Genomic DNA, 16690 nt, shown 5'->3' with positions numbered 1-16690 from the left:
CTGTCTTTGTGAAAGCCATATCAATGCGCGCAACATTGTTCCTTAACAAAGTGCGAGGAGCAGTTGGACAAGGAGCCTGTCAAGTTAAAAATAAGCAATGTGCGAGACGCCGGAAAAGTGGGTTCCCTTCAGAATAAAATTATTTTTTATTCTTTGTAAAGAAATAAAACTATTATAGACAACACAGAGGAGAGCTGAGGATGAATTTAAGTTCCAGAGATAGAGGGGGAATGCTCTGGTCTGGTGGTACGACAGCAGATAATTCTGACATAACTGATGGTTTTGAGCAGTTTTAATCACAACCTGGAGAACCCCCCCACCCCCCCACACACACACAAAGACACATAATTTCATGCCATCCATGATAAATGCATAGATTCGTTTTCGAGACACAAAAAAGCATGGTCAGAATTTAATGAAACTGCATTAATTTTAGTCCCTTGAATGGGCCAATCTCCAAAAACAGTGCATCCTACATTTCCCATAATGCAACAAATATAGCATAATTTGATGAAGGGTTATTTTGTCAGACTTCAGAAATCTCCTGCAGAGCAACAGAAGTCATGATACAGGCTATTTGTTTTCATGAGCAGATAAGTAGACTACTCCTCTTAGCGATTAAAGCTATGTGTCAAATCGATGTAGTCTTTGGTTCTAATTATTCAATTAGGCTCTGGGATACACAGAGCACTGTCTCAAGCCGTGCCGCGCCTCTTCTCTCAGGATTTCATTTTGGAAATCACACCCGGAAGTACATCATTTTAACCCGTGAGAGCTTGACGTTGTCCAGGCGCACTCTTCCTTAAACGCAAAGTGCGCCGCTGTCCGCGTTAAGCCAGAGCAAGTGCCCTGAGAGGAGCAGAGGAGGCCAGCGGCTCAAGGACATGTGTGTGGCTCTAAATCCAGCGGCTCCTCCACCTGCTCTGGTAGGACATCTGCGCATCCAGTTTTGGGTGTGACAAACATCTTGTGTCAGATTTGGGCATTTTTCCAGGCGAAGCGGAGGCGCGGATGACTTGACTTTCTTGTCTCAACATCACTCCTCCTGCTGATGTGCTTTGGATGTTTTTCTTAGTGGCTTGTCTGTCCACGCCAGATGTTCTGGACACACACACACACAGACAGACGGGACTGCCGCTACGGATGTCCAGTGATTTCTTTGCTCATGTAATGCTGCTCAGGGTGCTGAAGTTGAAGTCTTGCACTTGAAGGTGTGAGCTCCAAATGCATTCGCTCCTGGGCCGGGAGAAGAAAGAAGAAGAAGCCGGGTTTGGGATCGAGCTGGGTCTGTCTCCGGGCTTTCTGCCCCAAGCCGCCAACATGTTCAGCTGTGTGGGCTGCTTCTGGGTGCTCCTCTCCTCCGCTCTGGTCGCCGTCTGCAGCTTCAGCTTCATATCTCCTGCCTGGATTGTTAAGGACCAGCTGAGGAACACTCACCACCACCACAGCCACAACAACAAGGACTCCGTGAGCTTCGGCTTGCTGTGGCACTGCTCGGAGTCTCTGGATCACATGTACCGATGCTACACCTTCGGGGGACTGGGCAAATTCGCAGAGATCCCCTCCAGCTCCTGGCAGGTAGTTAGACTTCCCATACACACCCATGTCCCTCACATGTGGATGGACGAGAGCATGTGGGGCATCAAGTGGGTAGGGCATGGCAGGTGGCATTATAGGATCTGGGAAATAGTGGATTGCAGGGCAGCAGTCTGTTAGAAGCAAAAATGAATAAATCTAAGCAAATCCTCTATCCTTCAAATCATATTCAGATATAATTAATTGCCCTTTAATCAAGAAAATTACACCTGATTCCAGAAAATGAGACATTTAATTAAACAAGTTGTTTTTATATCCATAGCAAGTCCTCTATCTTTTAAATGTTCACTTAAAAATGTAGTTGAAATGACTTGTTATGCTGTAAATGCCACAATCTATACTCCTCCATCAGTTATTATTCCATGTGTCCACAGAAGCTCATTTGATTTTTCAAATTTTTTTTTGGGGGGGGGGGGCTGAAGATGACAGAAGCTGCAGTGACTCTGCCTTAGCTCAGGGTTCACTGATGGTGAAAGTGTAATCGGCCACACGCCGTACATGCTGCACACGCCATATGTGTCACAGTAATCTGAATGACACAACAAGATAATTACCGCGGCGCTGATGCTCCTCCCGAGCCAGCTTTCACAAAAACACATTGGGGATGATGCTGTGCTTTTCAGTCAGAAGAAATGATTCATTGATCTGGGGGTGTATCATACGGAGCGGCATCTGCAGCCCAGCACGCCAGACACACATCAAAGCTGCGAAAGTGGCACTAGGTTGGCAGACTGCTCACCGATCAGGGCTCCCCACTTGCAGGAATTTCAATTTCATCTCTCTTCGTCAAATGGAGCCCACTTAGCGTGTGTGCGAGTGGCTGTTTGGGACCACACTGCATTCTACCCACCTGTGGTGAAACAGCTGTGCAATTGTACCCAACAACAAACACTCACAAATGTCTGAGGGTAAACATTTAATCGCATGGGGATCCAGTGTGAGTCTGTTTGTAGGGCGTTGACTTGACTTGAAAAGTTTTGGAAATGACTGCTTTGTTGCTGTGGGAAACAGAGGTTGTAAGCTTATTAGAGCAAAAACAATTGACCTTGTTAGAAGACTTGTATCTGGGACGCTTATTATTCATGCAAGTTGTGGAATAATTTTACTCCTTACTACAGGCAGGCTGTTTGGACCCTCCAGCCTCCCCCCTCCCACTAAAAATCTTTTTCTTTTTAAACTGCTACACTATAGCAGCCACCTCTGGAATTATGATTTATGTATGAAAGGGAATTAGCATTTGAAAGGGAGATATTAATAAGTGGCTGCTTGTGTGATTGTGGTGCAAGTATCTGCGCAGAGGGAAGGATGCAACGCCTGGGTTTCTGTTCGCAGGTTTAGGAACTGCAGAAACTGATAGAAACACAGAACAGAGTGGGATCTCTGTACGTATAGAGCGTCTCATTTATATTTATACATTACTTACTGCGTGTCCTTTACTGAACTTAAGTGTGACACACTGTGTTTAAGGCTCATTTGGCTAAAATCAGCAGTCATTTTGCTAGTTAGCCACTTGTCAGTGAGTCAATTAGAGGGTCTTCCTTCCACTTACAAGATTCTCTTCCAGTGAGTGAGTGAGTGTGAAGCTAATGGAGCTGCTTTTCTGCGCAGAGCTCCATGCGTTATTACGGTGGTGAACCCGAGCGCACGATCCTGCTCCCACAGCCATTAATAAAGGTGAGGGGGCCATTAAGTTTTCATCAGAGCCACTTTATTACTCCACCACTCCTCACTGATGTGCACATCACTTTGCTGATGCCTTCCATTTTCAACTTGTCAACAACCTGCACACGAAACAGTACATCCAGTGTGTGCTTAGGTACAACAATATTGTTCATACACACACAGACACATGCCTCAGCAGCCATTAGTTCCACTCTGTGTTCGTGTTTGTAGAAGACAACTATCCCTGTATATTGAGCTCTTGGCTCAGTGTACTGAGTGTACTCTTGGCTCACTCTGAAAAAGACAAGCTGAGCCTTGCGGATGCTGTGTGAGTGAACCAGAGGAGGACGAGGACAGGACAAGGGAGGAAAAGGAAGAGGAGGAGGCTCCCTGAGAGGCTGGCCTACTTGTGCTGTAGCTTCTGTGAGCTTTTCTGTTGACGCTTCATGTTGTCAAAAGCTTTTGCCTGGACCATGGTGCAATCCAGTGCTGCTGGCGCTCAGGAGCCCAGTGCTGCAGGGCCATCAGGCTGGCAGGGCCGCTGCCTCCATTTAGACACACACACACACACACACACACACACACACGTAGAAGCGTAGACCCCTGTGAGACGCAGAAGAGAGTAGCAAACAAACATGGGCTCATGCTGTGTTTATGTCACATTTTTCATCATCATCTGACAAAAATAAAGCATCCAGACAAAAAAGTGACTTGACAATATAACATTCTATCTATTAATTTTGCATTTCATTTCCCTGAACACCAGGCTTTAGCTGATGTGATTGAGGCATTCATATTTGTTTCACTTTTCAGGCCTTTCAGGAGAATCTGAATTTCCTGGTCCTGATCATGACTTAGATGATACCGTCAATGCTCTTTACCATTTGAGTCATTACTCCCAACTCTGCATTATCTATGATGTATAAAAGTGTTTTTCCCCAGGGATTGCAGTTGATCAGTGCAGCACAGCTACGCTCTCCACACATTGCAACAGCAAAGCTATTGACGCTCTTCTGCATGTGGTTTTCCACATAAATGATTCCCTGTATCACTTCTGCTTGTTTCTGCTGGGTTGTGTGTTTTTTTTTTTTTTTTTCCATCAGAGCAGATGTAGAGTAGCAGTAGTGTGTGAGCAGCATGTTTATGTACATGTGCACATTAACGTACATGCAGAAGGCAGCGCAAGTGTGAAAGTGTGAGTGCTGCGGCGGTGGTTGCCAGGTGGAAAGAGTCAGTGGAGGAGGTGTACTGTGAGCCGCTGCTAGGTAAAGTGTGAAGGAGGAGGAGGGCGCCTGCCAGAAAACATTTTCACCTTAACTTGTTAACAGCTTATGTGCTTCCAGCTGCTTCACAGCACTAAACACTGGAGCTGGATTAGCTTGGCCTCTGTAGTAACCAGCCAACAGCTCAGACACATACAACACTGAGAGTGCGTGTGTGTACACCGGAGGTGGTGTGTCTGGGTGCTCTTTGATTGCACTGGACGTGTTTGCTGTCTCTGTGGTGGCATGCATGTTCTTCTCATACAGTACCTGCCCACTGAATGTCAAGGTCGTCTTGTAGCCTAAATGAGTCATGGCCGAGCTCCAGGAACGCTGATTGGAAAATGTCTGAGTTCGTCCTCATCTTTTGTCTGTCTGTGCAGAAAATGGCTGCATGACAAGGCGGAGATTGTGGGCTGTGGAAAAAAGGGACGTGACTGGCTTCCAGTGAAATCCTCTGACACATGAGACAAAACAATGGGCCCATGTTGTCTTTGCAACATGCCAAAAAGACAAATTATAGACGTTACTGGAGATGTTTTACCATGCCCAATTGCCAGCTACCTATGAAGAACACTTACTGGTGCATAAACCCTGCTAGATGCTCCAAATGTCATTTCACCACTCAGTGAGCCAGAACTAGTTTTAAGGAGATAACTCATTTAATTAAATTCAATTATGATTTCTTTGTCTAGCTTCTACTCAGCTTTTGTCTTTGCCCTCCTTCATTAATGCCAATATCTAGGTGAGATTTGCTGTGAAAAACAGGAAGAAGGATGGAACTGCCATATTTTCAGTGCGTTGTTTGTGAGAATGTTATTTTACGAACAAATCTGTTTCAAATCGTGGCAAGTACAAAAATGATTTTAAAGCATCTTAAATGTCAGGATGTAATCTGTATTTTACACTTAACTGCTTTAGCCAGGAATATTATACAGGATATTCACTGCTTGTGGTGCACTGTCTGCAGTGTAGCGCAGGTAATGAACCAGAACAGATAAAGGCTTCAGTTAATCAGCGATGTCAGATCCAATCAAATGATGCAGAAGTACATTCAAATACGTCAAGCAAGGATGGAGAAATATAACACTAAAAGTTATTACTATACACCAAATACTTCAGTAACTATTTTATCTTTTCTCAAGTTACATTAGTTTGGTAGCTTTTTGTACACTTCAATACAGCTGAAAGGAAAAGAAAGGGGTGTCAGAAAGAAAGGGGAGGGGTATTGTAGATTTTCTTTTGACTGAAGGGTAGTCTGACTTTTTGGGGTCTTAAATTTACATTCATTTCAGCCTACAACAGTTCTGTTCCTGTATCAGGGCTTTATTAGTGTGTACATTAGTGGCACTCATTACAAGTTCCAGTAAGTTATTATGGTTTAAACTGGCGTAAACGATTAAACATGTTGTACCAATCTCACACTGTTAAATTATTTGGACATACTGTGGAGAGGGTGTTGCAGTTTTTTTGTATGTGTTCAAAGAAAACAATAGCCCAGGGGAGGGTGTTTTTTTTCTTTTACCAAGTGACACGTAAGGTTCAGCCCCCAACAAATAATGTTAGTACAGTCCCTTAACTGTGCTGCAACAATCAGTCAATGAAATGATTTATCCATTAATAATCTTAGTCTGCAACTATTTTGATAATAAATTAATTCGTTTTGTGTGTTTTAAGAAACAAAGCCACAATTCTCTGCTTCTCAACTGAGAATATTTTCTGGTTTTCCATGAAAATCAACAAATATCTTGGGGTTTTTCACTATTTTCGTTTTATGAAGACATTTTATAGTTGTGTGATAACAGCTGAAAAGAGCAAATTCACTGTTATTAAAATCTTTCTCTTGAAGCAGATATAACATGTGCCCTCCCAAGCAGAACATGCTGGTATGCACTTGGTGGACAGCAGGTTTCACCAGGTTGTGTGCTGCCTAATAACAGAATGATGGACAAGGTCTGGCCTTTATCTCTCTGAGCAACGTGAGGGAGGAATGAAGGGTCTGTGCTCTGAGCTGGCTGCGGGGGCCAGAAAGAGACAAAGGCGCACGCACACACACACACACACACACACACACACACACACACACACACACACACACACACATAGATACGCACATATTCCCAAGGGAGTCCATGTATTCCCTGCCACTTACTGACAAATACACCGGCTCAACAGACTAGCAGAGGGCTGTGAAATCTCCACTGAACAGGAAGCCGTCATTTCGTCCTTGATGCAGACTCGAGTTGCTTCTTAGATTGACTGTAGCAGTAAAGCTTCTCTCTCCCCACCCTGCCTCTTATAGCCTCTCTCCTTTAATGCTAATGGAGAACCTCTGTGGTGAAAGCCATTTGTGTTGAAGCGTGTCTGCCTGTTATGAATGATGTTACGGGGTCTAATGCACATGTTGTATTCCTGCCTCGCCCCCGTGGGGAGTCCACTGCCCAGTTTGCATGTGAGACAAAAGGCGGACTCGTCTGGCTGCTTTTTCCTGCCGACCTCATTCTGTTTAGAGCTTCATGTACAGTGCTTCCACAGAGGCACGTTCACCGCACACACAAGTATGATTAGACAGCTTGGAGTGATGTGACGCAGCCGCACACAAACACACACACACACACACACACACACACACACACACACACACACACACACACACACACACACTTTTACACATGCACACAGTGAGATGAAAAGAGGCTGCAGATGCACACATACAAAAAATCTCTCACCCATCAGTGTGATCAAAAGAGACACTGATGTGATGTACAGTGGCTGTCCATGTCAGCACTGATGCAGTAATTAGGGGTTCAGGAGGTAATGCCGAGGGACATTAAAAGAGAGGAGAGTAACAGTGAGTTATTTTAATACAAATCCTTCTTTGTTACCCTCTGAAAACCAGCCACAACAGATTTTCAATGCTAACATGAGGCCGAATCCACTCAAAACTAGTGGCCCAGCAAACCGCCCCCGTCCGCAGCACAAAGCAGCCATTATCCATATTTCCACTAAGTAATAAACCGAACTCTGTTTCCTTTCAGGTGATATCATAAAAGGAATTCCACTTGTGATGTTGCGCCTTCCAGCTCCAGCCTATTTCCCACTCCGCTCCCACCCCATGACCCTTTAGCCCAGCCTCCCGTTGTCTGTGCAGTTTACTGTGAACAGAGAGAAAGTATAGAGCAAAGGTGTACGAGAGGGGAGAGCCAGAACGGGGGAGGTCAAGAGTCGTGTTTTACTACCATCTCTTCCTCCGAGTTGTTTTTCAGGTGGCTGGTTCAGAGCAGAGCTACACATCGTCTTTCTGCTGGTGGCAAAGCATACAGCCGCTGCTTTATGAGACAAACGCATCCTCGGTCCCAGGCTGAGCCTAATATAAATTAGTGGTGTTTTGTATGTGGTTGGCTGTTCACCTTGACTTATAGGTACATAAAGAGACTCGCTGGAAAAACTACATTGTAGAGCAGGAGAAGGGACTGGAACGAGAGATAGATGTTTGGTCCTTTGACAGCAAGTCTTGCGTGAAATGTGGTGTGCTGACTTATTATCATACAGTGCATGTTTACTTCAAGGCCACCGTCTGACTGGTGACATAATTAATGGTAGGCAGCGTGTATACAGAGGAGCGTTTTACAGTGATAGATTTGGGGAGGAATGGGCCATTGGATGGTGTCTGGATTCTTGTTTTTACTCCCTTACAAGCCACAATTTGCTTTGCCTTTTCTCCTGTTAAAACTAAAGATGGCTCTAAACCTCCGATATGTTTACTTCTGTAATGCACTGGGACTGAATGGGTTAAACGTGTATAATGGTGCTGATATGTCAGGCTGGTATTCCTCATTTATTTCTAATTGAGCCAGACAGTGTTGTCTGCCTCTGATATGAGCAGTTGGTAGAACTTGTCAGTACTCAGCTGGTTGCATGTGGGAGGCACTTAAAGGATCATGCTAGTAGTGGCTCTGCATTTATTATGCCATTAACTACAAATTGTGCATACTAGGCATAACTGCGTTTCTGCCATGCAGGCAGCTATCTGGGTTCAATTTATTTCAGCAGACAATGAAAATCAACATGCTGAGACTTGAGACTTGCCTGAGATACGTAATCCACCACAGTGAATTTTGGGTGCCTTTTATTTATTTATTTTGATGAAATGATGTTATTATGTGGAAACACAGTTACATCTGGTGTCTTCAAGGATCCTCTGACATCTGAGACTTCCAAGTCGGCTGCTCATCAGAAGCTTTTTTTAAACCACAAAACAACCAAATTGACACAATCCATTTCTTCACATCTACATATTTTGTGCTGTTTGTCTTCTGGATTGAAATTCATGAGAACATACATTAGCTCATTAATGCATACATTAGCTCATTAATGCAGTCCGGAGACAGTGGCCAGCGGCCTCTGATCTGCCTGATGGACTCAGCTCCACTCCACCACGAAGTACACCTTACAAAACACAGACACAAAGACACACACAAAACACCCTGGCAGAGGCCCTGGGTCCTTTTAGTTATGCACGTGTTGTTGTTGCTACTTATGATTACAAAATAGAATTCTGGGGAAACTTATATATTGCTTTTTTATTTTTTAGGGGCTACTTCTGCTCTTTCTTAAGGTAGGGTGTGTCCTTCCTCGAGGCAATCTAATCTTGCCTGTAGATTCTGTCACAAAGATGTAAGATTTTGGGGGAGTGTCGACAGACGGGGTCAGAGGTCAGCGCTGCATACGGGAGAGGGAGTGAAAATGCAGAGGAGCAGCTGTCCATATGATGGATAGAACAGGTGAAGAGGAGGAGGAGGAGGAGAGAGAGGGGAACACGTTGATCTGCATTTTATACCCATCTCGGCGAAGTGGAGAGGAAATCAGTCTGGCCGAGAGGGAGAAGGATTTATGATCTCATCAGCCTTGATGGATGGATCTTACCTGCTGTGTGTGATCATTTTCGGGCTGCTTTTTATATCTGATAGTCGCACAGCAGCGGGCACAGCAAAACACTTGCTGTGATGAAAGCCACCGATGGTCAAAAATGTGATATAGACAGGAAATGCTTCTTCAAACATTGGCTGAATTCCCAGCAGCGGCAAACGTGTCGACACAGTGAGCGTTTATCTCTCTTATGAATTATACTCTTTGCTTTGGTGATATTTAAGAGCCTCTGATCAGCAGTTCCCAGGTAGACACAGCGAGCTGTCTGACTGACGGGAGGAGGGGGGCGGGCAGCGTAGCGGGGTTCTGTTTCCTTCACCAGGGGGAACGTGCTGAGTCAGCGGGCTCCGGGAGGCTGTGGTCCATTCTTTAAGCGCCCTGTCACTTCCACTGCCTCCACTGTGGATCCTGCGGGTAGTTTATGTATTGATTTAACAGGGAGCCTTTCTCCATTTTTTAATATAAATGATGGCTCACTTGGCTTGATGCACTGAAGCCGGTTGTAGCCGTGTGAGTCGGTCTCCATCAGTAGTCAAAGCACAGGGGTTGCAGGTAAAAGAGCTCAGTGTACCTGGGAAAACACTTTAATACAGTAAATCTACCTCCACTTCACATCTTAAAGCTGACATCCTGTAGAGGCAAAGATGCCGGTGATGTTTTTTTTATTTTAGTTTGATGGAATCAACTATATTTTTGTGATATTCCACTGTGTCTGGATATAGTTTTGCTGCTCCACTTTTTCGCTCCTCACAAATCCTGCAACATCAAAACATAAAGCTCCTGGGATAAAGCCAAGCTCCCAAACATAACTACTCCGTTGAATCCCGGAGCGAGTCGCGCAGCTTCAGAGAGGAAAATCCACAAGTCCCGTGTGTTAAGACTTACTCTGCACTATATAAAGGGAAATGTCACTAAACTTCTACTTTTTAAATATCTTACTCTCATAAGTGGTTAGACAGTTTAGACATGTAAGACCTTAAAAAAAATTAGCTGTTGTTTGGGACACAAATTGCTAGTGTCCCCCTCAAATGTTTAGATTTGAGGTCAGAAGGGAATTGCAGCATCTAATCAGATGTTCTGATCTTTCTGTGGGGAGGTGACTGTCTTACTAGTTGAGGCAAAGACTTTCTTCCTCTCTGAAACAATGTAGGAGCAGCCTTTATGTAGGAAACATTTATTACAACTCACTCACACTTTGGAGTTAATGTTTTCATGTATTCATACTTATGTATTTTAATTTAGTGTGAGCATTTATTCGGCAGTCTCTCTATTTACCTTGAGGTAATACACATTTCAATGAGAGACTGGACTGAGTGAACAACAACAATTCATTATAATTCTGTATCATTATGTCAGTTTTAGGCTGGGATCATTGATGTGTATTCTTTTAGTTTTATAAATGGACAACAGCAGGTAGTCCAATGCAATAGGTTTAGTTCATACAACCCTTTCTTTCCCACTAAAACCAGCTTAGGGGAGTAAATAGTCCTCAATAAAAAGTTAATTTCCTGCTCTGCAGCAGCAAAGACTTTGATGCTGTGGTGCTAATGTTCAGCTCCACGTAGAGAACTGAACGAAAAGAAAAGAGGAAAATGGGATCACCCAGTACGACGTCCGTAAAGGCAGATGGATAATAAAATCATTTGGATGCAAGTCAATTTGTCAGTGTAACATCTCCGATTAAAATCTAGAGTTTCCATTTTAAGAATGTTCATGGCTTTTAAATGTAACCCCTACAAGACCAGAAGACTAATATCCCTGCATTTTGTGTTTATTCCCATTTCTGGGGTTAGCAAGTAATGCCTTTAATAAAAACAACAACTAGCTAGCTGACCATTATTCCTGTAAAACTCCATTAAATGTTCATTCTACCTTAAACAGTTGTACTTTTACATCCATATGAGTTATTTTTTGTAAGTACAGTTATTTACGCAGTTAAGTAAAAAAAAAGCACAATTAATGGTTGAACACAAGCTGAACTCCCTTATCATTTATCAGTGTTTGCCCAGCGAGCAACAGCGGTTTACAAAACTGAGCTTAATTAGTGACCTACTGTGTAATGATAAACTATCATCGTGTAAGATGAAGCAGCTCAGCAGCATGTTGTTGTCCAGTTACATCATTCTCTTTCCTCTTTAACATGCCACAGATGCTCTTTCTGCCATGAGGATGATACTTAATCAGACTGATGCAACTGTGATCCAGACCTGGTAACGCGTGATTTCATAGCCCTGTGGAGATCTACTTTCTTCTTGATTTGTGTGTAAAAGAAGATTCCTGACTTATTTAACAGCAAGACGGTCCACTGCTCCACCCTCAGATAAAACAGTAGCAAGTGTCATGTTGTTTGACTTTCAAACTCAAGATATTTACTTGGTCATTTGAAACGTTTCTAAATATTGCCGAGTCGCTACATATATTAATTTTTGGGTGTCAGGATGTTTGCTGTAATCTGAGTGTAACATGCACCAGTCTGGCTTGCTGATAAAATGAAGCAGAGTGGTGGAGGCAGATATAGTAGCATTTCCAGTTGCTACAGTAGAGTATGTATGAATTATGAAATGTGCACTTGGGACCAGCAGTAGTGCAGATCATACATAAATGCAAGAGCAAGCTGGGCTGTGTGAGTTTTTGAGGGTGTGAGTGCTGAAGGACGGACTCTGCTGAAGCCCACACGCTCTGTTAAACTTCTCTATTACAGGTGGAGGAGGCTGAGCCACGTGGACACTCTTCAAGTCCTTTTATCTGTTAGAATTTGGCCATAGACAACTATAAATATTACATCAAAATTACCTCCTTTTTTCTGCAAAGTCATCAGGGAATAGTCATCCAGTTCAAACTGAATTGTTGAAAGTAACTCACTCGTTAGATGATGCTCTCCTCTACAAATCACTGATTAAATCATCTTCACAACCTAATTAATTTTCCCACTGTTCAACTCATCTCTGTCTTTTTAACAACATGCGGTAATACAGTTTGTTAATCCCAACATTTCTGTAATGTAATGAAGTGTTATGGGTTTGCTGTCCAGCAGATAAATAAGCGTGTAGATATGGGATGTCTGGCAGCCCTGTTGTTCAAATGTGGCTTAACTAATCTAGGCTAACATGTTGTATTCAGGCTTAAATGATCCTTTTAATCCTCAACAAGCTTATTTGGTTCTTTGAACACAGTTTGAGGATTGATTTGTTAATCTGGGATGAAGTTATATTGAATAACAGTGCGCTCTCACTTTGAAATAAAGGCAACTTGAGTAGAGAGTCAACCCATGATCAGCACTCATATCACTGGCTGCATGCTGATTATGTGATTGCAGTTATATGAGGCAGGTGTGCATTAGTGTTAGACAACTCTTACTTGACGGACACCAGGGATGAGTTCAGCGCCGACAAAACGTTTATTTCAATGGAAAAGGTGGTGCCTGGAGTATGCATTCAATTGGGACATACTACTTCGTCACAACATTCCGCCTTGAACTTTGACCCTCTTGCTGCACTTTCTGGTGGTTCAATATAGCCAGAAAACCATGTTTGCTTGCATACTGCAAATTCGACCGGATGGAGTAGGACATCCTGGTATTTTTGGCATACTGTATTGGACATACTGTGTAGTGAATACATTGCTTTCTGGCATAGTAAATAGTATAGTATGGGTACTGGAACACACCCATGGTTGTAAGTCTCCTTTTAAGTGTTGTTGTTGAGTTGTACCTACTGTTTTATTGGTTTGCATTGTGCTCCACAGTGTTTCCACTGCCACAATTCCATTACTGTTAAACAATTAAGTAAAACCGGTCAGCACCCTCCAGGGTTGGAAAAGGAAGCCAATGCGGAAATTCCAAAACCGCAGTTCCTTGAATGGCCACATGATACTATCTCCAAAAGTGAGTCAATCCCTATAGAACCCCATGTTAACATGCTCAACTTTAGAGCAGAAACATGTTTACAGCCTGGTACGCTCTTCAGAAACCTATGGGTGACGGAGACAACGTCCATTTTTTATACAGTCTATGATCTTAACAGCTGAATGTGGTACTGTGAGTGTTGTTGGGATTAGGGTTAGGGTTGATGAGGTTCTCCTAAATGGGTGTACAAGAGACTTTGAAATGATAATCATAAGCTCGCTGCAACTAATAATTCTCCTGTGTATTTAACGTAACGCGTTAAATAGTGAGCTTTGGAGGTGCTGATTGGCAAATTTTGTTACCTTTGGAAAAAAAATGTAATTGTGATAATTACATTTACAGATTATATTGTTTTTTTTAAAATAAACTGCATGTTCTCATTTAAAATCCTAATCCCATCAACATGTTTTCATCATAATGTATCTGAAAATGAGTTCATACATGGGGATCACCCTAAAACGACTTGGTGATAATCCAGCAAATTGTGAATAAGACTCTCTTTTGCAAGTTTGGTCTTAAGGCGTGTGGCTTTGACAACAATAAATTGGACTGAAGAATCCGGAAGCATGTCACCAGCCTTCTAATCTTAATGTATCTGAGTCATTCACAGACAAAGAACACGGCTGCAAGCAGTACTTTGATAGAAGTCCCAATTCTGTACAAATGCTGCGTACGATTTACAGTACAGAAATCACAAGTGACAGTTTCTATGTGTTTTTCAAGTAAGATATTTTCCTTTTCCCCTCAAGTCGTGGCAGTTTGAGTACGCGGGCTGATGCTTTATTATTAGATTTGAGTCACACGTTTTGTTTAGCTACAAACAGGACTAAGTGAGCGTCAGCGTGGATAAACAGCTTCTCGGTGGATAAGACGTCCGCAGATGGAGCCTTACTGTACGTGGGCTGCAGTGTTATTATGCCAACGTGAGAGAGTACAGTATTTCTTTTGCACTTTGAAAAGGGAAAGTGCTCCTCCTTCCCTCTACCTCACATCTTCTCTACACTTCTCTCACACTCCCCCGTCCTCTCATCTGGTTCTCTCCCCTCAACTCTCTCTCTCTCTCCTCCAGTGATGTGGTTTTTGATGAAAAAAGATCAACCATATTTTCTGGATTGGGCCTCTTTGTGCACCAATTACTCTCTGCTGTTTGTTGGGATGCCAAACATGCGTTCATTCTAATGAGCAAATGTGCTGATTAACAGTTATCGCCTCCATTTTTTCTCACTATATTTATTCATTTCATTCCAAATTTTAACAGTATGCTTTTCATCCATTGCTTATTAGTGTCTGCTTTCAATGCCAAGAGACAAAACAAGACAAATTCCACGTCTGGTGTCTTTTAAAAAAGACTCAGGGGAGAAGGAGTGGAGGGGGGAGGACAGGAGGTTGCACACAAAAGTATCAGTTGCGCGATAATTCAATTACAGCATCATTTGAGAGAGAAGAGAAAGGAGAAACTTTGCCTGGGGTTGCTCTCTTTTTGCTACCCATCAGCCCCCACCACCAGCAGCCTATTATAAGAGTTGAATATAAACCTCTGGCCTGGCTCTGAGGATGTCATCATTAAATCAGGCGATGGGGGACCCCATACATTTCAAACCAGCTACTTGATCCTTCTATCTGATCTGATATGCTTTTGTGATCTATTATGAACGAGAGCAGTCTGGAGAAGAAGCAATAGGCGGTGTTAAGAAGTTTAACTTTTTTCCCCCCTGCCCGCACCTCAACCTGTATACCCCCTCCATCCCTCCCCTCCTTTCCAAGACATCAACTGCCATTTAATTGAGAGAAGAGAGAGCTAAAGATAAAAGGAGTAGCAGGAGGAAAGGCTTTTGTGTTGCTGCTTGCTATTTGGATGCTTTACCCCCCCAGGAGGAAGGTATAAAGATGATAAGGTATAAGGCTGCTGCTCTGATCTCTGCACTGCACAGTAGGAAAGTAGTAGGAATCAAACATGTAGTGCTGCAATGTGTGTGTGGGCAGGTGGTGCTCAGCACTGCCAGATGGACACTTGATCCCTTGTCAGTACAACTCTTGATTAACCTATGAAGGGAAGTCATTGTATAAGCCCTCCCCATCGTCCGTGAATTAAGTCTTTTAAAGTGTCTTCAGCTTTTGATTTTTGTGATGCTTTTTTTTTTTTATGTGAATCAATGGGAGTGCAGGGCTGCTGTGCTTCATGTAGTTTTCAAAGGGAGGTATTTTTCTCAGAGCAGTGTGCCTAAAATAGCCGCTTTTCTCTGTGTCCTGTAGCCCTCCATAACAGTTTCTTACATATGAGTCATTGTCTGTGCTGCTCCACCTGAGGTTTTCATAAAGATGATTCTCCTTTGGGATGATACCAGCATGCATCTATTTCCTCTTCCTGCACCTCAGCTGATGTGAAACTAGACCTGTGGTTTATGTCTTTCTCCAGCAGTTCTGGGACCAGAGCCTCATTGAAGTTTTTTGGCAGGTTGGCAGGTACCTGAGGCAGTTTATTTTCATACAACTTCTATTCATAGATAGAAATAAATCTTTTTCTGAAAGTCTTTTTGAAAATGGATAACATGATAGAGCATAATGGCTTTTACTGTGCAAAAATCTCCAGTAATTTTTCTCTGGAGTAATCTTTCGTCTCATTTTCGCTTTTGCTGGTGTAGAAACATTTAGGCTTGAACGTGACTAACGAGCAGCCCATCACGTAATGTTGCAGCATGTCCTTCCGACCACTGCATTATTATTATCGGCTGCACAGTTCGTTTAGTTAAAAGCTGAGAAGGTATGAACCAAACTTTTGTGAGCCCCATGGGGAAATTGCAGCGTTGCAAAAGCTAAATCTATGTTTAAAAAAATCACCATAGCAACAAATTGAGTCCACTTCAGAACTTCCAGAACAAGAGGAAATGATAAAGAGTAAAACTCTGCTAAGAAATTAGTCTGCACACATGTCCTGAATGAGATGTGTAGCCATCAGCTGTCATCATTCAGACTCACATACAGCCAGAATATGAGCCTTTTTATAGGAGACGTTGCACTGGCTGCTGTGAGTGTGAACACAGTTAGTGAATAGTTCATAGTGACAGGTCATAGTGCTGCTTTGGCTCATTGATCAACAATAATTTTGATTTATTCATCAGCCCACATCCCAAGAGTGAAGTCCCTTTGGTCTCCAGGTGGTGCAGCAGGTGGCAGGCAGTGGCCTGGCAGGGAGGCAGCTGCCTACAGCTCTGGACAAACTGAAACCAGGCCAGCTACACTGAGAGTGTAGTGAGAGGGGAGTGAGGGAAAAAAAAGTCAGGGGATGCATTTTATAATCGTTTTCTCCTGAAAACAGGTACAAAGAAGTTTTGGCAGG

General features: G+C 43.1%; 1 protein-coding gene across 2 annotated transcripts in view; it reads left to right on the top strand.

The window, feature by feature from the left end:
• The first annotated feature begins 784 nt into the window (after positions 1-784).
• The window catches only part of LOC119895889 (transmembrane protein 211), a 104497-nt gene continuing 88591 nt past the window's right edge, over positions 785-16690 (top strand). The window contains exon 1 of one of the 2 annotated variants that reach the window (XM_038709282.1): positions 785-1578. In XM_038709282.1, coding sequence (XP_038565210.1) covers positions 1225-1578 — 354 coding nt within the window. In that variant the 5' untranslated portion in view covers positions 785-1224. The remainder of the gene's footprint in view (positions 1579-16690) is intronic. The other variant, XM_038709283.1, reaches the window with a different exon arrangement.

The sequence above is a fragment of the Micropterus salmoides genome, unplaced genomic scaffold, assembly GCF_014851395.1.
Source record: "Micropterus salmoides isolate LMB-PRFRI ecotype aquatic unplaced genomic scaffold, ASM1485139v1 Ms_hic_scaffold_9, whole genome shotgun sequence".
NCBI lineage: Eukaryota > Metazoa > Chordata > Actinopteri > Centrarchiformes > Centrarchidae > Micropterus > Micropterus salmoides.
This window is presented reverse-complemented; position numbering and strand designations above follow the sequence as displayed.